This window comes from Drosophila elegans, unplaced genomic scaffold, assembly GCF_018152505.1.
Source record: "Drosophila elegans isolate 14027-0461.03 unplaced genomic scaffold, ASM1815250v1 contig_476, whole genome shotgun sequence".
NCBI classification, from domain to species: Eukaryota; Metazoa; Arthropoda; class Insecta; order Diptera; family Drosophilidae; genus Drosophila; species Drosophila elegans.
In genome coordinates, this window is record NW_024545863.1 from 7,167,982 (window position 1) to 7,194,242 (window position 26,261).

The window sequence follows — 26,261 nt, forward strand, 5'->3', positions numbered from 1 at the left end:
TAATCGAAAATCCATTGTGCATTTTGAATAATTCATACTAAATCTTTAACAAGCAACTTTTCTCATTTTCCCTCTGTTGATTTGTAAATAATTCATGTTGTTTACAATGTGAGTTTTTTTTTTTGCTGTGTGTATCTCGAACATGACGATAACAATGCAAAATAATAATAAAATATTTGTGAGGAGTTCATTAATTTATAATGAATTACAAAATATGTAACATTAGAGAAAATCGGCTTTAAAGTTATTTTTCCCATTCCCATTCCAATTCAATTTTAATTATTTGCAACTTTGTTTAAAGATTACTATTTCAATGTTGATTGGTTATTGCATTGTTTAAAGCTATTAGTTGAACGAGTATATTAATAATTGCTATGTAATAATTCTAGCTTTTTTGGTAAGATGATAATGCTTATGTATATTTAAAATGTAATTTTATTGAATTTTAACTTTGAAAATGTTATAACCTCATTCTATGTGTTGCATTAGTTATTTAACTGCCTACCTTAAATTAGATTTAAGTGTGGTTATTTTACTATTTTGTACCTTTAGTAAGGTAATTCATTTAACATCATTTAACTATCTTTAATTTGCATAATTTTCAATGATCTCTCTTAGGAAACTTTAAACACGAACCAAATTGTATTTATTGGTGCATTAAGTAAGAACTTTGTTCTGCTTGAAAATTGAGCCAAACACAATATTTATGGAGCGTGGATCACACAAGGCCGCTCTTGATGGGGGAGGGAGGCCATTAATTTCGGCAAAGCCGCGTAAATATTTATACGCAAATTGCATATGTCTGGGACTCGGACAACGTTTTCGGCATTTGCTCATTTGTGGAAGTCAACAAGAGATTTCCATAAAGCTGGGACAGATTGTGGGAAGGGTATGGCTTTGGACCCAGCTGCCAGTTCCTTTCGGACTTTGGCTGGGGGTACCCAAATGGTCGGTGGTGCTTTGCTGCTGGATAGGGGAGTTGTGGCCAATGTCTCCGAGTCGCCAATTTGCCCGCCAGCCGATTTGTGTGTTTGTTGATTTATGCAGCGATTGGGGCTTCTTGGGGCCCACCTGCAGTGGCATTGGCGCTGGCACTGGCACTTAAACCCCCTAAAATTCCTCGTGGAGCTCTGCTGTGTTGCATAATTCAAAATTGGAAAATACCTCCCTTCCCCCACTCCCACTCCACCCACCCTGATCAACCCACTGAGTGATTTAGCGTGTGCCTTGCCCGTTAACCGCAATGCAATTGTAATTACCCCGAATGGCTTCCGCACCAGAATGTCCTGCATCCACATCACTGGCGAGTCACCCACCGCCCATCCACCCATCCACCCAATTTTTCTGCTCTGCGCTGTGTTTATTGGTCGTGCAATGCTGCAATTAGTTCCAAATCATAAACGCCACTTCCGCCTGGTCAGCTTGGTGCCACCCAATCCATTCCCCCTTGTAACCCCAAAGTCCAGGGAACAATTGCTTGTAAATTTAAAATTTTAATCGTTTCTGTGCACGCACTCAAAACGCAACCGCAGCCAAAGCACAACAATGGCATTGAAATTGTATGCAATTGCAGCCTGGTTGCAGGGGGATTGCCCAGATTAATATATATGATTTCCATTGTCCGAAGATAAAGAAATGCTCGCAGGGGGCCAGCAATTTTAAACTTTTAATTCAATATTATATGCGGTTAATCACGGTACATTTTGGACGTTTATGCCAAATTTTTAAAGATAACTAAGGCATTTAAAACTTTCGATTTTGTGTTCCTGTGTCTACTGTTACTTTTATTACTTATACTGCTGCATGGATGTTTAAACTTTATACTTAAATGCATTATAGTTAATATGTAAAAGCTAAATAAAATCATTTGTTTAGTTATTGGCTGCAAAAAGTAAACAATATGTTCGAATTCACATTTAAACTTTCTATTTCTATTAAATTTATATATTATTATAGACTGTATTAATCTAAAATAAAATAAAAACTGTTAATTTAAGGCCTTCTAATTAAATGGTGTCATAATTATTGCAACTATCTTTCTGAACAAGAGCTTCCAAGTGTGAAGAGTATTTTTATTAAAAAACTATTAAGCTGAAATGCATATAACTAGACTGATTTTAAAGAATATTTGAAATGCTTTCATTCAAAAAATTTATGAAAAACACCCGCAATATTAAGATAAGCCTTTAAATATGCAAACATTAATAAATTATTAATTATCTTGTGAAGGTGATTTCCGAGCATTAATGGAACACATTTGCAGCTATATATTTTATTTACTTACCTGTTAAACAACTGCAAACATTTTATCAATTTCATATTGCTCCTGGGTTGTTTAAGTGAGCAAAAATTAAATTTTGCAGGGCCACGTTTCAGCCATTTCCATTCCCTCCGCCGAAATCGCACCATTTCGCTGTTGGCATGCGTATTGCGTATCTGAGGTGTATCTGTGTATTTATAATTTATATGCATTGTCAGCGAGCGCAGGTTGGCAGTTGCCATCTCTCATGCACTTGGCTTACCGCTCCACCCCAGCACCACCCACTTTTCACCCTCCTTTTTGGCCTTCTCCATTGCAGGCAGTGCACTCAGTTGTTACAGGCGATTGTTTTATGCGTTTGCACAGACACCGAAGCGATATTGCATTGTTGCATATTTAGCAATAATAAAATATTTAGTGCCATTTCCATAAATTTATTATCGCCACGTTTTCGAGTAGAAGAGGTACGGTGCATTGACCATTCACTGAACAAACAGTGGGGGATGGTTTTTGCCATTTGTTTTACATTTTACAGTTTAAATACATGTTAGTGAAAGCATACGGGGCGTATAATAAATTTGGACTGGATTGCCCCAAGATTGAACTTGCTTTTGGACCTAAAAATAAGTTTTGCTTTCGAAATATCCTGGGCTCTCGCCGTGTAACCATGCTACCTTATCCCCCTCCACCAAACTGACAGTCTGCAATGCAAAATGTCCCTGCTAGAATGATATATTACACACCTTCCACCTGGACAATTAGGTGATAGGCTAAAGGCTGAGGAGGGTTACAGTCTGTTCAGCAATTTGTTGCATTCATGCATTGCGCAAATATTTCCTAGACATTTCAGGCATTTTCGGCAAAGATTTCTCAGAGGATGAGTTGTGGTTCTGAACAAAAGCCAATACATAGAGGAATTTATTGCCTATCCCTGTAATTGTGCGAGTTTCGAGTTTCACTTTTTTTTGGGATGTGAATGAATAATAAAGCAGGAAATAAATATAAACAATTATTTCCTAAACTTCATTCTTACATGTTTCATAAACAACAAAATCAATAGAAAGATTTATCATCGCTGCATTTTTTACTTGCTTTGTTATCGATAAACGACAGATAAGGTAAATACTCGATAATGTAATATATACGAAAATAATATTGCACTTATTTATTTATTTATTCGGATATTTTTTGCTGCCGCCTTTGTTGTCCATAAATATTCGCTAAATGATAATCATAAACAATTTTGTCGCTTTAAGCTGATGGCAATGAGAAATGCCATCGAGGCAACAGACGTTGCGGAGGGGATGCGAAATTGATACACACCATTGGGGGATTATTGTTGGATGATAAATGTGCTTAGGGTCGCGCCGAGTGTCAATTGTGTGTGGATAAATAAAACACAGATTTAACCATATATTATGGTCAGCGTGTGTTCTGTAAATACCCGCACATTTACAGCTTTCAAACCTCGGGGGTTCGGGTTGCAGTGCTGCAGCTCCGATAAGTTGAAATAATTCATTAAATATTTAATTGTAAATAGGAGTTGTCAAATCAATGCGCAAGCCTTTGATTTGTTGCCTGTGATTGGGACTGATGATAAAGGTAACGGGCTAAAAAACATTGTTTTACTATCCGCTTTTTAATCTTTTTTTAAAAGACGTCTTTTGTGTTTCTTTAGCTTAAGCCAAAGCATCATAATTTTCTTAAAGCTTTTTTCAATGAGTTTTAACACATAAGTTCCTCGGACTGCCGAATCGTTGGTAAGCCAGAATACCAGGCTTTTGTTTTGGCAAAAATTTGGGTGTGGTGAATTTAGGTTTTTTACTTACCGACTGCTGCAGACCTTTTGACCAACCAGAGGCCGGGGGAGAGAACTATCCAATAAGCAGCTCGAGTAGTTTTCATCCGGTTAGAAGGGAATGCCTGTATGGGTGGTGAGTGGAATAATGGGAAGCAAGGGAGATGGTCCGGCATTGTGGCATCTCTTTTTGGTCAGCTGCAGCACGCAGTTCCTTTTGTTAATGATACTCTTGCTGGACATCAGCAAAAGTCCCGGCACGAGCATCATTATCATCATCATCATCATCATCATCATCTGATGCAAGGATACCACACCATCAGGATGAGAGGTGTGGCGGGAGTTAGTGCAAGGATGGCTCAACCATTCTGTGGATTTATTGACATTCTGTGATGTTATTAAAGTTGATTGCCAGAGACTGTGCACGTTTTTGGTTTAGACGAAGTGCCGGTCCTCGTCCTTCACATCCTGTCCTTCATCCGCCATCAAAATGCAGCCCAGCTCTGCACACAAACAAAATGCAACCGACATGAGCTCACTGCGGTCAATTCGAAAGAAACAATAGCCACAGCAACATCAGTTTCAAAGAGACTACATCTGCCAGAAAATGAGCCTAAGCTTGGAATACCCTTTCCGGCATCACTTAAGCTGAATTGAGAAAAATATTTCTAAATTACTCTTTCGTTCCTTTGTGAACATATTAATTGGGTTTAATTGTAATTGATTATCATCGATTAGATTTAAATCTAGATTCTAGATTAAAATATGGGTTTTGATGTTATTGAGGGATTTCGCAACCAAGAATTCAATTTTAACTATACCTGATAGGCGGACTAAAATTATTTTCAAGAAGACTAGGTTGTCCAGATGGTTAAGGCATCTATTATGCGTCTACTTTGCAGTCAAATGTGTAATACCCCATATGAGGGTATAAAAAGAGAGATAAAGCTTTGAGGTAGTCGGGTCCAAAGGGCGGGCACATCATCATTGTCATCATCATCAAGTCTAATATGCGCATTATTGGTTTTGTCCTGTTTTGTCCCACAAAATCGTGTGTGTCTGCTGTGTTGCATTTATCCCTAATATGCCTTGCATGTTAATACGCTTATCCTCTCCTGGGAACACACACAATAAAGGACGCCAGCGCACACTCAACATGCAAATACCAAATGCAAATTCTGCGGCGCAATATTAAAAGTTACGAAACAGAAACAAATTGAATGAAAAATGCTTCTTCCTCTTACTTCTCTGCCTATACGCAAGCTGCCAAATCCTTTTGATCTTATTTTTTAATTTAGAATTTAATTTGGTTTCTCCTCGTTGCTGCTTCTGCTGCGAGCAACACATGGCGTATACTTGATAAGTATAATATAAGCCTGCCTTTGACTCGCTCAATAAACTTATTAAAAAATATATGTACGGGAAGTGGCGGGCCAAAAATGAATTCAAATTTTATTTGCGTGTTGCTTGCTGCATATTAAATTGGTGTACTCAAATTGCCTTTCAGTTTTTTTTAATAAAACGTTGCGGCTTTGATTGCGTTTGAAAATTAATGAAATTTACGAAAAATATATGCAACGTCAGATTAAAGTTTTATGGGCATATAGAATGACTGGTGATTTTGACCCACAAACGATATATAAATATTTTGCAATATTTTTGTTATATCTTTCCAAAGCGCTCCGCTTATAACAAATTTCCACAGATTTCCACTTTTCATTTCTTCTTCTTACAAGCACATACACCAGCATTTCCGCAGTTTGTCAACATGAAAAGGTTAACAAGGTAAATAAAACACGCCGAGAGGTAGATAGCGCATAGGGTGGGGCAAGTACAAAGGGAAAGCGGGTAAAAATCAAGAAACAAGGCCCACAAACAATGTTGCAAAAGGGCGCAGGCAAATCTTTGTGTCAGTTTAGTGGGGCAGCCTTTTGGTGGCGGGGCAAGGACGAAGTTGGAGGTCCTTTCGGTGGTTCTCCAGTTCTGCTCGTTGTGTGTGAATAACAACATTTTAAACATGTTTGCCTTTTGCTTTTTTACCGCGCGCGCCAGCGTTTATGCAATTTATTTCTGAACGTTCCTCGCGCCCTGCTGCTCCTTTTTTTCCAGCTCGCTTACAAAGCATGCCCGCCGGCTGGGCAATGTATAATCTTTGCTTGTCTTTGGCTTCATACCGCCTGTCGCTGGAGTTGAACTCTTGACTGGCACACGCCCTTTTCGGGAAATACCCTGGAATCAGAGAGGGTAAAAGGTATAAAGCACTGCTTGAATGCGTCTGAAATCAGTTTAAGATAAAGAGAAATCTGAAAATAGACGTTACTTTGGAAAATTAGAGCTACTTATTAGGATTTCCAGTGGAAGATAAAACAAAGTTATAATAAAAATAAATTAACTTTAAAAATAATATTAACTAAGCCCGTACTTTTCAAAATGAACTATCTCTACCACTAGAAATCAAAGCTCTGTTTAATTTAGTTTTTCATAAAAATATGTTTAATCAAGGGTAAATATCAAAGAGTATCCAAAAGTCCAAAAGTGTATTTTGTCGGCTTTTCATCAACAATTTTTCTTCCGTTGTATCTTTCTTCCAGTTTCAAAGGTGAAAAGGTGAGCTGAAAAGTCACACTGCTGCAGGCGGTCAGCGTTCTTGATAGCGCAAGCGAAAGCCCATCCAACTTAAGCCTGAACTTTAAGATAGTTTCGCAGGGAGGGAACTGAAAGGCAAAGCTTAAAGTTCGAAACAATGGCTAGCTTAACGTTGGGCCAGATAGCAAAATAGTTGGTCCCTGCCATTGACTTGCCACTTCCTGCTTGCTTATGCAACTCAAGTCGCCGCGCTTGACACATTTCTCCGGAGACGCTCGCACGTCCTTGTGTGCCTCCTGTCCTGCCGTCGTTGTTGTCGTCCTGGTGCCAGAGCAACTTGTCAACGCAGTCATCAATGTCCGCGTGACAGCATCATGGTATCGCCTGTAACTATGCCAAGCTTTTGCAATGCTCGCACATTTAGTACGAGCAGTCCATCCCTATTCCATTCCTATTAACCCAACAAAGCTTTGAACCCGAAATGTCGCCAAGAGAAAACAAAGGAAAATTATAAATAAATTGGCGGAAGAAAAATAAGTTATTCTTCCTATGTTTGCACATTTCAAAAAACAATTAAAATGTTCAGTATTAAAAAGTTAATATTATCCTTCTGCAAATTAATTAATTAAATTTATAATAGTTTTTTTAAATAAATTTTTTAAGCGGTTTTTTAAAAGTAAAACTTTTACTGGTTCAAGGTATAAAACAATTTGACAAATATTTGTATTATAAGATCTATCTCGTACACATTTATAACACAAATCTTAGATGCTAATGGGTTAAGGTGTGTTGCAAGCCACGCAGTCGGTTACTGTACCACTGACCAACCAGGGTGAGAAACACAAAGCTGCAGCGACGACTAACCAATATTAATGAGCAAATTTAGCAAGACGTGCGCTACATATAATCGAAAATTGAAAAAAATATGCTTCAAAGGGATGTGCTCATAAAAAATGATGAAACAAAATTACATAACTATGATTTTCAAGCTAGGAATCAGATTATCGCATGCGGCTGTTGTAGTTATTAAACTTAATAAAATTAATTAGTATTTGAAAAACTTTTATTAAAGCATAAATTTTTCTTTGTATTTAACATAACAGATTATAAGCCAGTCCATGTACAATTCTGTAGAAAATATTTGCCCGTTTCTGAAACCAATTAAAATGTACTGAACAAGACTGGTTTGTTTTTTTAATAACATATGCACATTAGCAATAAAACTAATTTTATTCATGCCTTTTGTACTTTGTTGATTACAAAACAGAAAATTTCGATTTCAAATTGATTCCGAGCTCGCAGGTCAATATTTCTTATATGTTTTGGTTTGCATACAAATTAATTAAGCTGCTTTCACTTTAGACTAGCTTTTCTCATAAATGTCCTGGTAAATGCATGATTTAATCTAATTATTATCATTCGGATTGCTCTAGATGTGAAATAAAAACCAAAAAATGAAAAAGGGCACAAACTTTACCAACTGGGTAGCACGTGCTGCCCCAGTCAAACCTAATCCTTCCACCGAACTCACCCTTCTGCACAGGGACAAATACAGTTGTGAATCACCACGAGAGTGAAAAAAAAACGTCACGTGCAAAAACTTTCTTAATTTAAAAGAAATTTTCAAACAAACTCAATTAAATAATTTCAGGCACAAATAAAAATGAAAATGTGTGTGGTGGTGGTTGTGGGCGTATGATGTTTTTATCGAATTCCACGTGGCACGGCTTGTCCTACATGTAACTGCTGTCTGGCGAGACAATTTTAATGCCACAAAATTTTAATTGAGCTAATCCGAAAAACCACAGGCTGCTCCTTGGCTTACGAGCCAGCTGTCAGTTGGCTTTTCTGTCTAATTTGCCGGCATGCACATGTTGCACATTGCAAGCGCAGCCAGTGCAAAGAAGCTAAGAGGCATTAGACTGAACATAATGATAATTGCTTTCTCGAAAAGATTATCCAAGTTGGCCATGGATATAACGACAGTGTGTTAGTTGACTCCCACACTGAGTGCTTAAACAATTACATCAAATATTTAAAACTGAAATGGATGCAGATGAAAGCTTCTTAGATCAACGTTCGCTACTAATGGACGTAATAAGGCAGCTGGATGACCTTCAGAATGCCAATAAAATGGAGTAAACTCTTTCGCACATCTCTCGTAGATCTGCTAATCCAAATGGATCATCCATTTTCCATTCCGTAGCACTGGCACCAAGGGCAAAGAGGAAAAGAAGCCGGAGGTGGACCTCTCCGAGGGTGTGACGAACACCAGTTTTGTGGTGTTTGCCCGTGACATTCGCAAGAAATCGTCACGACCCTTTAAACGAGTCCAAAAGCACTCCAACATCAACCAGTTGTCCTGCATGCGACAAATCGATGGATCGCCAAAGGAACGCGCGGAGGCCCGAAGAGATCGCGAAAATGTTGCTGATAGTTTTCGCAGGTAATACAGAAAAGACTCATTTAGAGAGTAGTCATATTAGTGTAGAAAAAAAATGGAAAATCACTCAACCCAACAAAATATGCCAAATGGTACTCATATTAATTTTAGTTATGTTTTTATTGAAGGTCGTAAATATACTCCTTGTATAAATGTTCTTATGTTCTTTGTTACCTCGATTTTGTTTTCCAAACAGACTGGGCAACGAGGAGTACCGTCGTACAAACTATGAAAAGGCTATATTTTACTATTCAAAGGCCATACAGTATGTGTCCGATTCGCCGGTTCTTTATTGCAACCGTGGACTAGCCAAAATAAAGTAAGTTAAAGTGATACAAATTCGCGTAAAAACTGTACTCCTTTTAGAAAAAGGGACTTCAAACTGGCCCTTTTTGACCTGGACTATGTGATCTTCAAGCTGGATCCAATGCATTTAAAAGCCTGGCTCTATAGGGCCGGAGCACTTGCTCGTCTCAACAATGAGACCGAATCCAATATTGCCATTGACAATGCTCGTCTTTTTAATAGATCGCAGAAGGATCAAAAGTACATAGACTATTTTTTGGAGAAACTAAAAACGGAATTCTAGAATTTACATACCCCCTTTTTTATTGTTTTTTAGGGCAATTGAAAATTGAAAATCAGTTGTGTTGTGTAATTCAGCTGTGGCAATAAAAGCATATCATGGAAAAACAAAAGGAGTTATTGTTTTGATTGCACATTTCAATCAAAACTCGAATGCATTTTCAGCCATTTCATTTGGTGTCACTTGCCGCTCCAGCTCCGCCCACTTTTCATAAACACAAAATTTAGACACGCACACAGGAAAACGACATACTCGATACTGCATAAATATGGAAAATGTTTTCCCTTTTTCATCCACTACACAACTGCGAACACAACACTTTTTGTTAGTGGCAAATGAAATTTGCAATTTTTTGCATAAATTCAATAAAAATTCCTATTGTCATGAGAATATTTGCCAATACAATATACAGCCCCCAACTTCGAGTTGGGATAAGGGCCACTTATACGCTTCGTTGGGTATTTTCCAGCCCCTGGGCAACCCAACCCCCCGTCGCTAACCACAAAAGACTGACGCTGCGGCTGCAAATGCGGGCAATGGAAATTGAGGGGGAAATGAAAGTAGGGAGTTTCGCAGAGCTTTCAATATGGCGCCAACACCATTTGCATTCCATATCCCCTCTCCTGTCCTGGCCAACAAGTCCAGAAGCAGTTCCAGTTGCCGGGGTCCTCGCCGTAATGAAATGCAGTTCAAATGCTTGGTGTATAAACTTTTGTCACAACAGCCAGCCGGCAGCAGTAGCAGCACCAGCAGCACCAGCGGCACAAGGACATGGCCCAGGGAATGGTGCGGTGATGGCGATGGGTGGGTTGTAAACTAGCAAACAAACGCAACGGAAGTGCCACAAAAAGGGTTTCACTGTTTGTCAATTGTGTGCGGCCGCAGAGTTGACACCTAAACCAATTCCGACAAATACAGCCAAAGCAACCCCACATCCAGCCCCAAAGGCTCCCAACATCAGACTTGGTCATTCCCTTGGCCCTACTGACACGCTAACTGACTACGGCAGTGCACGGAAGAAAAAAAGGAAAAAATCTAGGATTATTTTTTATTATACAATTTTTAAAATAACCTATCGTCGACCGAAATCGGGTAAGCAGAACTGGAGAAAAAAATAAAACAGACATGAAAAGAGGTAAAAACGTTATTTACAAATAACCCGATAACGCTTCATAAAAAATATAACGAGCAAACAGTATTTAATAACATTGTCATTGCTTCTCAGTCCACAAGCTGTTTGATGTGAAGTTCAGAAAACTCTTTGAAATTAATTTTTAAACTACTCTTAGAACAAAGAGACATTTATATTAATATTCAAAGCAACTGCCAAAGAGTCACTGCATTTAAGCATTTCATTTGTTTAATTTGTTCATTTGTTCATTTTAAATTAAATTTTAGCTTTTAGAAAGCGTAGCCTTTTTTTGTCAGTGCAGCTGCCCTGTAGACAATCTTAAGAAATGCAAAAATGTTTGTGGCTTCGTGCGGCTCTAATCAACATCAAACAGTGCTAGTTCTGCTACTGATGTTCCCGATGCTAGTGACACTGACTCAACCACCGCCCATTTCTTGTAATCAATGCTGTAAACACTTATTTTTGTGGTTGTCACCGAGAAGTAACTGCAATTTGTGACCGAAACAGAGGCACAGATAGAGGGCCACCCGGAGATGGGAAACTTTTCTTTTCCCCATCTGCGAACATTGTCTGGTTACGGGTTTTTGCAATTGAAAGCTCTTGGATTTCGGACCCTGGTTGTGTGCCAGTTTTTGTGGTTACATTCGGGTCGAGGTTTGTAAGGTGACTTTAATGTCTACTTTATATGGCCCAACAGCAAATGATTATTGCAGGTGAAGTTTTTAGCTCGAGTTAAGTTGGAAAGCAAAACTTTCCTAATCGAAGTGGATGAAAAAAGTTTGAACATTTTTATGTGATTAGGACAGGGCTTAGTTTGGTTTATCGCTTTGGGGTTATTCCTTTAAATGTAATCATTTTAAGTTAAATTGTATATTAAAATATGTTTTTATAAGACTAATAATTAATATATACATTTCTTACTATTTAAGGCATTGATGATGAAATACCAATAGCACAATCTATTCTAATAGTATTTAAAACCTTTTTGAAGGCTATAACTCTTTCTTGTATATCTTTCAAAATACCGTGAATGTTTTATTAAATTCCTGCTCCTTGTCCACCTATAAGTTTAACAACAATTCCGTATCTGCCAGTCAGTTTGATTCCCTGACGACCTCTAGTCGAGTTCAACGAGGATCTTTATGAATCACACTCACCAGAGCCATGTGGGTCAGACTTTTTCGCTTTCCCGATCCCCAGGGCAGGCTTTCCAGCTCGACGAGAAGTTTTCCCCGAAGGATCGCCGCCTATAAACTCATCGAAAAAGTACAGCATGACCCTTGGTTGCGTTCTTGTTTGCCCGATGGTTTTCAAGTTGCGGTTCGTGGCGGCAACTTCTTGGCCAGAAAGTAATTTGGCCTTTATCTGTATTGCGGTTTGAACAGAGGGCCGGCAGCATCTTTTGCTCGGTTTCTTGTAATATTTTGTTGGTTTAGCATTTTTGTTTTTCTTGTTTGCACCACATCCGGGACTCATTTTGGTTGTCTTTGGTTTGAGGCTAAAATTGCAGTCCCCCGTTCTCCCGTCCGCTCCTCTCCTTACCCTGAATATCATCGCATTTTCTTTGGGATTGGGATTGGGAAAACTTTTCGTTTGGGCACCTCATCCTCCCACTAAGCTGTTGCTGTTGTTTTTGCTGTCTGTGCTGACATTTGCCTGAATTGAACTTTTCGTTGCGTTGGGCCAAGTTTTTCATTAAGCGAAAAATACTCCTTGGTTTTTGTTTATTTTGCATTCATCTGACATTGACTGTCATTTGGGCTTTCTGGCTGGCAGTTCATTTAAAGTTTACGCAGCCCGCTTTTAATTAGCATTGAGATTTATCTAGTCGCTCCCCTTCCCTCGTTTATAAAATCACCATCGATTGACACTTTCGGCTCCTTTATTGGGGGGTTTATTTGCCTAGCTGATTTCGATTTCATCAACGATGGGCCAAAGGAATTTCGAATGCAAACAGCATCGAATATACAACATTCCAAAGGAAAGCGGACCTTGTCTTGAGTAAAAAAAGAATTGAAAAAGGTAAGCTAAAGATTTGCGCTGGTAGAGGATGGAAACAACTTAAATAAACAACGCTATAATTACTATTAAAAAGACATATTTTAGAAATGTTTAGGAGTCCATTTATTCGCTTACTAAACTTAAAGCCATATAGAAGCAAGGCTGATTTCTAGCATAAATCTTGAGGAGCAAGAGCATTGTGCATTATCTCATTTGTACCTTTTCTTTTTAATTGTGTAAGAAAATGGATATTTTTTAGATTACACTTTCCTCATAAAAACATTCTTCTCTTTTGTGCACTCATTTCCCACTCCGCCATTCCACATATCCACCTCCAACGATCCCCTGATACTGCCAAACTACCTAAGGAAATATATTCACGTTGCTTTTTCATTATTCATGACAACTGGCTCTTGGCCCTTCAAAGGCGAGTATGTGCGAGCATGGCCCGAGGTAGCAGTAACTGAGTCTGTGCAAATAGCAGATACAGATACGGCAGCAGGGGAGTGAGGATGGCCATAACAAATAACAAAGATGACAATAAAAAGCAGCTAAACAATTTCCCCACAGCCAGGAACGAAATAAAAAAAAAAAAACAAAATAAAGAAGAAAACCGAGCCGGAGAAAAGGGAACTAATATTTTAAGAAAACAGAGCTCAGCCAAAGAGGGGAGAAACTTAATCGCATGTGTGGATGGGTGGGTGTAAAAGTGGAGGAGAGGCAACAGTTTTTCCGCTGCTGCTACGCAAGTGGCCGTCATCAAATTCAAGTGACATATTTAGACAGCTAAGCGACTCCCAAGGTGAAGGTGCTGCTGCAGCAGCCGGAAAAGCCGTTGGCAATTTTCCGAGTCTAGACCAAGGGTGGCTAAAAGACAACCCCCGAAAAAGAGTAGACAGACGGGGCAGAATTCAGGGAGCGAATCCCTGGACCGGGACAAGTTGCTTTTAATAATAAAATCATTGAGCATCAAAGCATAAAACTCAGTCAAGTGCAACATAAGCTTAAAGACCAAATCGTGATGGGGCGAAAAGCGAAAGGGGAGTGCCAGTACCCTTACCTCAGTAGTTACCTCAGCGCAACCCTAGCATGTGTGTGTTCGATTTTCCTCTATCTATATGCGGATATATATACGTATTGCTCCTTTATTCGTTGCTCTTGAATGTGATTTAATGTTATTTTTACAGCCAAATTAGTTGGCTTTTGATGTTCGCTTAACTTTGGCTGCTTTAAGCCAATCCACAATGGAAAAGCCAGGAGTGGCATATAAAGAAAGGAGAATAAAGAAGCAGGAATTTATGCCAGATGGTGGGTGGCTGCAGCCATAAAGCCGAGCCACAGCTGGCCATGGTATCTTTAAGAGGTATATATATACATTTGAGTGGGTTATTGTAAGTGTTAGTGCAACTGTTGCTGGCATTAACTTTTATTTTAGGCCACATTTTGATTGTCCCACTTTTGTTTTGAGTGACTCTAATAACTGAGCCTTCAAGTGAAGTGCAATCACATCAAGCTGTTGCAGTTCGTATCAAAAATGTTTATACTCGCAATGTTGCAGCTGTTTGCCCAGTTCAAGTGTCCGCTCGTTCATATTAACTAAAGATTTTGATTGCATTTATGATTGATGAATGAGTGCTTTTTTGAGCAGTGCTCTGTAAATATTTTTGTATAAAATAAATTTGAACTTGTTTAAATAGTACACAAATAGTTTAACGAAAGTCATATACAAATTCATATAACTTAATTAACCGAGAAAAAGCTTATAAAATCGTATTAATATATAGTTTTAAGTTTATACATGATTTTAATTAATCTTAATTTATGTTGTTCTCCGCCTATTTATATTAATGTTTATGCAAAACTTAAAGCCTTGCCCTACGCCGAAACCAATCAATCAAGAAAAATCCCTGTTTGCCTACGAAACAAATGGACTTGTAATTGGAATTAAATGTCCAACCAGTTTATGCGGCAAGGCACTTGAGCAGACAACCGCCTGAAGCTATATTTTAACAATTGAAGAATCACTAAATGCCCTCAGCAATTTTGCTGTTTAACTGGCATCGCTCTCGATTGGGTTTTTGTACAAATTGTTAATTATTTTCATTGTACTTGTTGTGGAAGTTTGTGTTTGCTATGCCTCGTTATGCCCTCTGAATTTGTGCTTCGAGTCTGTTGTCCTTGAGGATTTTGGGCATTTAATTAGGCGCAATGGAATTGACATTTTAAACAATTTAAGCAGGCAAACACGAGGCTGTTTACTTCGCATTTTCCCCCGATCCCCGATTTTCCCATTAAGCTTTGACTACTTTAGCGCATATTAAAACGCTTTATGGCCAAAGGCCAATTGCCAATTGCCGGCGAGCTGAGTGAGTCTCAGACGAAACGAGTCCTTTGCCTTTGCCTTTGGCGAAGTTCCTTTTTGTGATGAAAATCGATAAACGAGAGACTTGAGTCTCCGCCCCTCGCTGCTATTAATTATGTCTTTTGCCGTTTTGTCGCATTGGCGTAGGCGAAGCAATTAAGATGCTGCTGGTGGTAAAAAGGGGGGAGGTTTTCCCAAAGAGCAGGGGTGGAGAATCAGAAAGTGGGAGGCAAAGGGAAATGAAATTTGGTCAGTGCTTTGGTCAGCCAGTCACATAATACGTATCAATTGGCAATTCCCCACTGGGACTCCACTTCGCATGTCCTATCCGTAACCTCTTTTGTTACGTGACCAGCAGAATAATTCATATGAAAATTTAATTTGTATTTTTTGCCCGGTGTCTGTTTCTTCTTTGAAATAGGCATCTAAAAAAATATTGATTACTTAATTCATTTCAGTAGCCCAGACAAAGGTTACCTTTTTTTATGTTTCTACTCTTAAATTGAACAAAGAATATATTTTTTTTTAAACGTAACCCGACTGAGCACAAAGCAAATTATTTTTATGCTGCTAACCGCATGTGAAAATAAATATTATTAAACTGGCCCACGATCTCTGGCAACTGGATTGCATTTTCTATTTGAAAATATGGCAAAAAAATTATTGCACATTTAGCAATAAACAGGCGCAGAACAAATGCGGTTTGGCTTGTTTCGGCTTTGTGTTTGTTTATCAGAGGGAATGGCAAAGTCGGGCGGGTTGTGTCAACAAGTTCTGTTTGATCCCCACGGCCGCAAGAGTATGCACTCAAAATTGTTACGATTTTGATAATTTGTATATTTTTTTGTTGTGTGTGAAAATTTGATTGCATGGACCGCAATTTGAATGATATTTGGTTTTTGTGGCATGTCGACATGAATATGGCCAGTTTATTGACGCTGTTATGGTCATTGGTTTTTGGCCATTAAGTGATTTCTCCATCAATTGGTTGATTAGCATATTAATTATATGATAATTCTCCTAATTTCTTTTGCTCTACTTGCAGTTCCGAAAGCTAAAAAACCCGTTTGCCTAACAATGCGGAAATCGCCAGCCAAGTTGAAATGCTTCGCAAATAGAGTCCATTGAAATAATTAGCAGTGCGAACGGTTTGTCTGCAAATTTGCATTGGCCTGGATTTAAGCCTGGTCCTGACTTGGCCACCTTGCAAATCCGCATTCGGCCAACCGCACAATCCCACTTCGCTTTTCCTTTGGACTAGTTCCGGACAGCGTTTTAAATTTCATTAAATCTGCTCACTTCGTTTGCCAATGCAATCAACAACAGCTAAGAATGAAGGTTCGTTGGAGGGGAAGCACCGCATTTCATTTACACCGCCTCGAGTGCTTAAAATTTACTTAGAAGCCCGACTTGGTTCGCTCGTAGTGGCTCGGTCTAACTAGCCTGTTTTCTCTTTCGCATTCCGTAAGCCCTTCTCTTTCTCGCTTCCTTAACCTTACGTAATTAACTCGCCTCGCTTTAGATTTCGTTGCTTTCTTTTTAATGCTCTATAACTTAACTGACATAAACTTGGTTTATTTTACAATATAACATAATATTAATTCAAATCTACCAGTGTTTGTATATTCATTCATCTTAATTTTAGTTTTTCCTATGACTTACATTATAGCCACGTTTATATATATTTGGAACTTTTAACAATTTTGTCCGCTTTCCATGATGTTTAAGTAAGAAATATGTTTGCTATAATTGCTATAATATTTTACACAAAGTATACAAAAATAGGAAAGTTTCGAAATGCGAGAAACATTTTAATAACATATATTTTTATACCACTTTTGATCGCATTTTTAATTGACAGAGTAGTCCGATTTCGCTCTTGGCTAACTTAATTTATGCCATGGCTTGTTTTTATTGCGTTTGATTCACTTTACGCTAGGATTTTAGTTTAATTTCTTGCAGTTTCTTTTAAGCAGCTTTTTTGTACTTTTTCTAGCGCACCTTGTTTTCATTTTGTTCTTTTTTTTGGTTAAGGAAGTTAGCTGTTCGCTTTCCCTTTTCTCTAATTTCTTTTGCACTGTTTTTCAATTCCTTGTTTTTTTCCTCATGCTTATGCTTCAGCTGCTGCTGTTTCTGCTTCTGCTCCTGCTCTTGCCACCAATCCTCTTTTGCCTCCTTGGCGGCCGCTCTAAGTGAAAAAGTAAACAGAAATCCATTAGCTTGGAAATCATTGACGGCGTCGCCAGCGGCACCGCACCGCATCTATTCTGCTCGCCAACGTCCTCCAGAGGTCAGTTGTCGGGGGATTGGGGGGATTTTATAAATTGCTGCCATCAAGGCATTTGTTCCACTTTTTCTTCACTTTTATTTCCATTTGCAGCCAGCCATGGACGACAATTTCTCCAACTAAACTTAAATAAATAACACAAACAGCTAACTAGGGGGCGAGTGCCCCTAATCGATGTCGACTGTGTAGCCCAAGTCGATGGAGGCCCTTATGTGCTCCTTCAGGTTGATGTAGCCGTTGCGCAGGGACTCCTGTGTGAGGAACTCCTTGACCTTGTGCTCGCTCTCACAGAAGACCAGGTTGTCCGTGTGATCAATGAGGCGCTGCAAGTGCTCCGGAAATCTAAACAGGATTAGCAGTGTGGAGCTGGAGGCGTCCGCCTGGCGGCACAGATCGCTGGACAGCTTCGATATTCCCTGGGCCGCGGTGTAGTCCATGCCGCTGATGCGCTGTCCATCGATCACGACTGTAATCTTGAAGTCCGCTTGCGTACAAGCCTTGAGCACTCGCTCCCTCAGGTAATTGATGGCCGGGAAGTGGATGCCGTTGCCCGGCGTCACCCGGATATACTGCATCTCCTCCAGCTGCTCTATCTTCACCCGGATCTCGGGCCGTGCCCACAGGAAGAGCAGGTGCAGGGCGGTCACCACGATGCTCACGAACAGGCCCACCTCCACGCCAAAAAGAACGGACACCAAGAAGCACAGCAGCCAGGTTGCGAAATCGCGCTTTGAATCGCGCCACAATCGCAGCGGCAGTTTGAAGTCCAGCAACGTGAATATCGAGCATATAAGGATGGCCGCCAACGTCGCTTCTGGAATGTAGTTGAAGTACGGACTAAGGTAGCTTAAGGCCAGCAGCACAATAATGCCTACACATGGAAAAAAAATCTAATGAAAATGGGGTGACTGTTAAACACATAAAATGTACAAAAATATGTATACAAAATATTTATATCTGCGTCACAATTTTAATAGATTAAAGTTAATTTTTGTCAAATTTGTATGATCGAAAATATTTCTGAATTATTTGTTTACTAATAAAAGATTGAAAGTGTAAAAACTGTGAATATCATTTGAAAGTCTTTACTTTAAAGCAATCCATTTTGAACCTATTATATTATTCTTTTAATCTATTGTTCCTCAGTATCTGATGCATGCTGTAATGAAATGGAGTTTTGGCTTCGCGCCTTTACATTCCGCTGGACTTACCCAAATACAGATTGGCCATGGGAGTCCTGAGGCCACAGGCAGTGCTAATGGCGTAGCGGGTAAATGCTCCTGACGAAGGCATCGCCTGCACACAGGATCCGAACATATTGCAGAGGCCGACAGTGAGGAGCTCCTGATTTGTATCCACCAGGCCCTTGGGAGCTGAAAATTAAACAAATAACAAATACGCACATATTTGTTTCTGTATCCCATACTCACTTAACTTTCCAATCGATATATTCGTTAGTATGCCAACAATTGGTATGACTACAATACCGATGTTCAGTTCCTTCAATACCTCCCAGAAACTGTAGCTTCGCTCTGGTGTTACAATTGCCAAGCTGGGCACGGTGAAATTGGGCAGGGTGGCCAAGGCATTCTTGCTAAGAGCAAAAGGTACTTGGCCAGCTTTTTGAATCCAAATATAGGAGACAATGGCAGCAATGAGTACAATCAAAGTATTCCTTGAGGTAGACAAGTATCGACAGCAGATCCTCAGAATTTTGTTGCGATTTTCATTATTAGCCACACGATCCAAAAACTACAGGAGAATTCAAAATTGTAAATTGTATATATAATTAAATTTATTTCGTGAAACTTACCTCCAATAGGAGCAGGAAAATAATGGCACAAACGCCAACGGTGAGATCAGCCATATTGGAATCTTCAATGCGGGAACTCAGCATTCTAATCGAGTTCAGTAAGCCAGCGACTAAGTATTTAATGCCCAAAAGGACTTTCAGCTGAGATTCTATCACCAGAATGGCAGTGGCCGAGGAAAAGGCTTTGATTACTGGCATGGAGATAAACTCGAAGATAAATCCTGCAATATACGAATAATTCAATGTTGAAAGACAGTTAAATACAAATAATACCGGCAAACTAAAGATAAGTCTAAACAGAATCAATCAACCAAAAGCGAAGTTACTCATTGACCCACATTCCAATTAGTGTTTCAATGACACATGTTTTCGTGTTTTTTATTAGAGCACCCCCTCAGTGTTTTCTCGGATCTTTTCCAGTTCCGTATGCAAATCTACACATCGAATCTCATTCGAAGAAGTGTTAATTGAGGCAAATAGCGCTAATCATGACCAAACCGCACAACAGTTATCACGCAGCACACTCAATTAGGTGCTTAAAGCGGATCTATTTGAGTTCAATTGGCGCGGACTGTGACCAAGTTCATGGGGAAGTAACAAATGTCGCACTTAAGTCAATTTATCAAATAATACAGCTGATACCTAGACGCGGAGCACTTGGGCATTTTTTGTAGATAAATTTTAAAATTCTATTTTAGATAAAACAAACTTTATACCGGAACGGTTGAGCCTGAGTATCACATTGAATTGGATTAATTTATTTTTAAAATGTATTTAGCATAATGCATAGGCAAACAAATTCATAAAACTAGGTTTATTTTGAAACTAACAGCTTCTTAAGAATAAGAAAGAAATAAATTTGCTTTGTTGCATGATTTTGGGATCTGTTTTTGCATCATAGGTAGGACATTTTATCTTGATCTAAATTAAAATCTAATCTGTTCCTACAGTGTGTCTTTACTTACCCATTCTCAGCGTGCCCATTATGATCTGCACAATTCCGCTGAGGAATGTGAGCAGAAAGGCGAATTCGATGGGTCGTCCCACGGTGAACTGGACGCTAACCAGAGCCACCAGGCTGGTAGGTCCGATGATGACCTTATCGATGGACCCAAACACCATATACACCAACGGTCCGATGAAGGCCGAACATAGGCCATAGCGAGCGGGCAGTCCCGCCAGCAGGGCACAGGCCATGCTCTCCGGAATGATGGTGAGTCCCAGGGTGACGCCGGCTATGAAGTCGTCGATTCCCCACTCGGTGTTGTAAAGTGGCAGCCATTGGAAGACCGGAATGTGGCGGTGCAGGCGTCGCTTCCACTTGCTGGCGGTTGGAGCTTTGCCGGCTTCACTTGCCGGCTTGCTAATGGCACCTGGTAGAAGAGCCCGCGCAGTGGCCTTTTCCAGAGCCTCAGCTTCCGTTTCCAGTTGCGGATACATCGCCAGCTAGTTTTTGTTTGTAATACACTTCCTTAGATTATCGCACGTCTGACCGCCACAAATCGCAACTGTCGAATGATAGCACCGGACTGGCTCATCTCACTGATAATGATCTGGAGATCGCATCGCAGATTGCTGGCTCTTGTTTGCCATACACATCAGAGCCTCAATTGGCATTGTGACTTGCTTGCCGCTTGGGTTCTCGCGCCTCGCTCGCCATATCAATCGCTCTCGCCGGACTGGCTGGCTGGGAGTGTTTTTGGGCTGTAATAAAACATATCTAGTTTAAGCCCCCTGGCTTGATTGCTCAATTCCCTGACGCCATCTCAATTATCCCAGACCTGTTAATTGGATAATATCTTGATTAGACGCTGGAAAAATGTGCCAAAAAGTCTGTTCATTTGAAGAGTAACAATTGAAGATATCGCGTAGATGTTAACACTTTTATAATTTATTAGGTATTCAGGTTATTTTATATTTTACAAATCCAATTTACTGATGGAATATACTGAAAAGTAATTAAACAGCTAAGTTTTATAAACGATAAATAAGCTACCTTGTAAGCTAGACCTTAAGCAAATGACTGTTAACCAATATTTATTTATCAAGAAAAGTGCTAAAAAGTATAACAATGACGATATCGCGAAGATTTTAGCACGTGAATTATTTATTGTCGATCGCGTTAAATAAACATACATATGTCAAAAAATATGTGCGCAAGTATACTTAAAAGCTATAATTAATGAATTTGGTTAGGCTCAGGTTAACTTGTGTTATCCTAATGTTGAATGGTAACGAATAAAAACAAATAATTCTTTAACAGCTCGGGACAATGCCCTCTCTCCCTCCCATTAATTTTTATCTCTTAAACTTCCCCTTTATGTCGTATATAATTATTTATACTTGCAGATTATTTTATAATTTACAGACGAAATTTTTGTTTAAACACATTTGCCACACATGGCGTATGATTCATATTTGCATTTCGTGACTTTCCCTTTTAATGTTAGCACTTTGGTTTCACTCTCCTTCCAACCTCAAATTTCTGTTTGTCTATACGTTGAGTTATGCAAATGGAAAAGAAAAACTTTTCCGGAAAGTAAAGTGAGAAAAATTGTTATATGCAAATTTTTTATCAAAAGCACCAAGCGGCACCCCACAAATGGCAACGCAAATAAATGCCAACATAATTTTAATGTAAATGAAAATTAAAAAGTTTGATTGACTTTTAACTTTTTCATATTTGATGCGCACTATGAGATTTCTAAGACAGAAAAACGAATATTAAATAACTGAAAGCATTTTAATTAAATATGCTTTAAACAATTATTAGTAACAATTAGCAGTTTTCCTTTCTTGTGAAGGATATAATTATTGTATAATTTGCACAAAATCAATTAAATCCAAATTTAATGCGGCAGAAAAGGCCCCAAATCATTGACTCGAAACAGACAGCTGTAGTAATCGAATGTAATGGCAACTGCCTACCATGCGGCTTTTTTGGACGCTTAATGCTTTTAACCTGCATTACAGTTTAATGATTTCTGTTATAGGTATCGGCTATTTTGGTTATAAAATGTTATAATCAAATTAAACTGTTGGAACTATTTTTAGAAATGGCATGGGAAAACAGTACATTTATGTTATCCAAGTTAAGTGAAACAATTAAAATATTAATTCTATTTCATTTGAAAAAAATTTTGATATTGAAACTTGTAATCGAGCGACTCTCAAAGACCTAAAAACACTATTTTTCAAAGTAAATTAAAAATATATCAAACGTTATAGCTTCAAGAAATGTGTGATTAAGTCAAAAAATATATACAAATGTGGTTTTGCGTTGCCTTGACTCAATTTTTAAGAGTTTCTTTCTAAAGCAAAGGCAAATGTGCTCACGTACTTTCAACTGCAAGAATAGCCATTACGGAACCAGTGAGAACTTTATAAAATTATGCACTTAAAGTTATTATTTGAGGCGATTATTGCACTTGGTGCCAGCAGAAGTGCAACAATGCACGATTGCACATTCAACGAGAAGTCCATATTTAAATGAAATTTGAAGTGTGTTGGCTGGCCCACAACCTACACGAAACCATCAAGTGCCAGCAGCTGGGTTCCACCTTGCTCTCCCCAAGCACCCGACCAACTTGATTATTATTTCCGAGCACACTTCGTTGTGGCATTATTATAATGACTGTTGCAGCAAAATTCACAACGCACCTGACTCGAATACAATGTTTCCATTCGCAGGAGCCCGGCGACGATGTTGAGTTTCTCAAAGTGCCCTGCCAGCTGTTGGCAGGCGTCCATTAGGTAAAGCCAAAAGGGAGATAAACAAACATCAGACAGAAAGCATCAGACCAGTCAGTCCTCTGTCCGGTCGAGTCCTTAGACAGACTAAGCCGACATCAATGTCAAAAGGTTTTCGCTTTTCCGTAATGAAATTTATAAGCCCCAAAATGCATTTCCGGAAAGTATAGCGATGGTCTTAAGTCAGTACTAATTAAAGAGTACCTGAATTATTTGTAGTTCTTTTTTTTATCATCCCCTATTTCAGGAAATCAGATTGCAAGCGTTTGTTTTTAATTGTGTTTATAGAAGCTTTCTACAGTTCTTTTAACGGTCAAGAGTGTAGATTGCAAAAGATTTTTTTAATTGGATTTTTCGCGAGCTATCTTAAGGGCTTACAAACGGAAATAGCTGACATGACATGTGTCAATCGGGATGTGTCACCCAAGAAAAAGTAAACATTCCAAGAACTGCTGATTTTCTTAGAAGCGTTGGAGTACTTGATAAGTGTTTATTCTTAAACAATTTTAAGATAATAGCTAGCTGAAGGTGCTATGACACAATAAATTAAATGTCATATTTATAAATTTACTAATTGATAATAATAATGTTAATTTTATTTAATTTCAAAAGCAGTGGTAGATATTCCATTCAGATAATCTCAGATCGTCAAAACCAAACCCATTACGGGTTTTTGTTAAACTAAATAAAGAACATCAAAAATCAAATTACATTGAGTGGCAACAAAGTAAATATCTAATATTCAGTGCAGAAAATATAATTAAAATTTTATCACGTTACGGCAAACACCTGGCAGAGAAAATAAGTAAGCGGCGGAAATGCGAAAAAAGCGAAAGGAATCATAAAAATGAAATTCAAAACTCGAAATTAAACGAAATTTTATTATTAAGCACAGGCACATACCTAAACATATATACATTTTTATTGGGGGTGCGACGTGTGCGCGTCTCAAGTGCCAGCCTGTAATAATCCGGAGCAAATATTACGTATACGTAACGTGTGCGTTTGAGTGTACCCAAGTTTGCAGGAGTTCGTGCTGCTGTTTGTGCAGCAGCATAAATATTATGGCCCACACACGTAGCTGCCCTCCAAGGAATCGAAGTAGGCAAAGACGCCTTTGATTTTTAGTTAGCGCGACGGCGGCCTCGTCGATTTTTGCCAATTTTGACAGCAACTCAGGCATTGTCGTCGCCGCATTATTTCCGCCACCTGCCACGCCCACCGCCCACCGGCCGGGCGTCAGGAATATTGAAAATTGCTCCTTGTCTCCGGGTGCTGGTGGTGTTGTTGGAGCAAACGTGCCATGGATTTCAAATGAAACGTGTTGAAGCAGTTAGAGTGAGTTGGAAAAATACTCATACGCCGCGTGAGCCTCGCACATTTTTACGTCTCCTATTTGTGCACTGAGAAAACTGCAATAAGGGAATTTATTAGTTTGTGATTATGTAAAAAGTAAGAGTACATGCTCGATTAACCTCAGTCCAATTAGTATGTTTTAAATAGTTGTTTTTATTTAGAAAAATATTCTTTGTTTAAAAGTAATCCAAAACAAAACCCAACTTAAATTCAGTTGTCAAAAATTAAATCTTCTGAATATGCTTTATTGAAATCCTGGAATTTGTGGCCTTGACCTTTTTTTACGAGTGTATCAGCTTGCGGGAGTTTGGGTGTGTTTGCAACTGCGTTAGGCGTAATTTTAATGGCTCAAACACGCTGCACACACACACTAACTCACACACACACACTCACAGAGAGTTGTGGCACGGAAATCAAAGTGTATTTTAAGGGGGGTTTCGAGGGCCTTGGAGGGTTTTTCGGGGCATTCCCATGTAGATGTTGTACCGGAAATTTAATTGTGTGCGTGCTGGCACAGTCAAATTTGCTCGTCCTCCGTTCGCTTTTGTTGTTGCTTTGTTTGTAAACAGGTGTAAAAATAAAAACTAAGGCACTCCCAGGCCATTATTGTGTTTGCGTTTTGTGTTATATTTTGCGTTTATTTTTATGATCATGTCGCTCGTTACGAATAATGCCTGTGCCAACATAAGCCCACTCGCATAGAGACAAAATGGTTGGAAATCGACAGCGAGCAGAGCAAAAGTGTTGGAGAATGGAAGCTATCCGCCATGGATTTGAAGCAATTTGCGCCAGCTCTCCTCCTATATATCCACCCATTGCTTCAACTCCAACTGTAATTGGCATTTAGAATAATGCTTTTGGGTTGGGAGGTTCGTCAGGCTATCGTTTTCCTTTTCAGTTCGAGTTCTGGTAGTTCGAGGTAGACCAACTTAATTAATTGCTTTAATTGCAGATGTGACGAGCTGTCAAAAGGTGATTCACACGTTCGTCGTTTAGGAACACGGAGTGTGATAGCTAAATTTTGGAGAGGTTTATTGTCTGCTAGGTGAACACCAAAGTTGGGTAATTCATTGGAGTTCCATATACAGAGCAGGGCAATAATCTGCTTTTGAAGAAACGTTGAAGAAAATTGATAAGAAATAATAACTTATGTATTTACTTATTTTCAAAGCCTTTTGATTTTAATATATTCCATTACACAAATATGGAAATATCCATGATAATAATTCCACAAGTATAAATAACTTTTCGTCATCTTTAATTCGCCTGCCTCATATCTTGCGGTTCATCACTACTCATCAAAGGCTGATGAATATGTAATCCGCAAGACACTTTCTCTGGAACAGTAATTATCTTATGCATTAGCCCAAAGTCAACTAAAGACAAAATACAGTTCCATTACACAATGGTCCAAGTTCATGTGGCATAAATTAGGCCCAACTGTCAGTTGCCCAGGAGCGGCGTTCTAAAGGGATACATTTTTCGAGGCATTTGTAATTATTTATATATAGATTGTGGTATTTTATGAATCAAACAATGATGTATGACTATTGATAAATATTTATACTTGTTATCTTTTTTTTTTACTATGACTATAAAAATATCAGACTGCAGACATTTAATCTTTATTTTAATCTCAAATAATCTCAAAGGGTCTAATATCCTATTTTCTCAATGGGAGTATCTTCTTGCACCCCTTTTAGGCTGTGTCTCTGCTGTTGTATATGAATATTCATGGGTGGTTGAGTACTAATACCCAGACAAGCTATACCAGTACCTCATAGATTGCAATTCGCTCTCGCCTACAACTGTTAATTGAATGTAAATGACTGAGGACCTCCATTCAATTACCCCCACCTGTGGCACCGCATAAACACATGCATATAT

At 38.9% G+C, this 26,261-nt stretch overlaps 2 protein-coding genes across 4 annotated transcripts; one reads left to right on the forward strand and one right to left on the reverse strand.

Annotated features, from left to right (window-relative positions):
• Positions 1–8,629: 8,629 nt before the first annotated feature.
• On the forward strand, positions 8,630–9,767 carry LOC108140461 (tetratricopeptide repeat protein 12). Its single transcript, XM_017263194.2, has 4 exons — positions 8,630–8,782; positions 8,851–9,090; positions 9,284–9,406; positions 9,454–9,767. The coding sequence occupies exons 1-4, from the start codon at positions 8,691–8,693 to the stop codon at positions 9,674–9,676; spliced, it is 678 nt and encodes a 225-aa protein (XP_017118683.1). The 5' UTR covers positions 8,630–8,690; the 3' UTR covers positions 9,677–9,767.
• A 6,882-nt stretch (positions 9,768–16,649) lies between these two features.
• On the reverse strand, positions 16,650–20,797 carry LOC108140808 (sodium-independent sulfate anion transporter). 3 transcript variants are annotated; one of them, XM_017263808.2, is made up of 5 exons: positions 20,234–20,797; positions 19,269–19,489; positions 18,886–19,207; positions 18,667–18,828; positions 16,650–18,269 (listed from the first exon to the last, which is right to left on the reverse strand). In XM_017263808.2, the coding sequence occupies exons 1-5, from the start codon at positions 20,706–20,708 to the stop codon at positions 17,623–17,625; spliced, it is 1,827 nt and encodes a 608-aa protein (XP_017119297.1). In that variant the 5' UTR covers positions 20,709–20,797; the 3' UTR covers positions 16,650–17,622. The 3 variants fall into 3 exon arrangements, with proteins under 3 accessions (XP_017119297.1, XP_017119296.1, XP_017119298.1); XM_017263807.2 differs by having other exon boundaries at positions 16,651–18,326; positions 20,234–20,796; XM_017263809.2 differs by having other exon boundaries at positions 18,200–18,345.
• Positions 20,798–26,261: the final 5,464 nt, after the last annotated feature.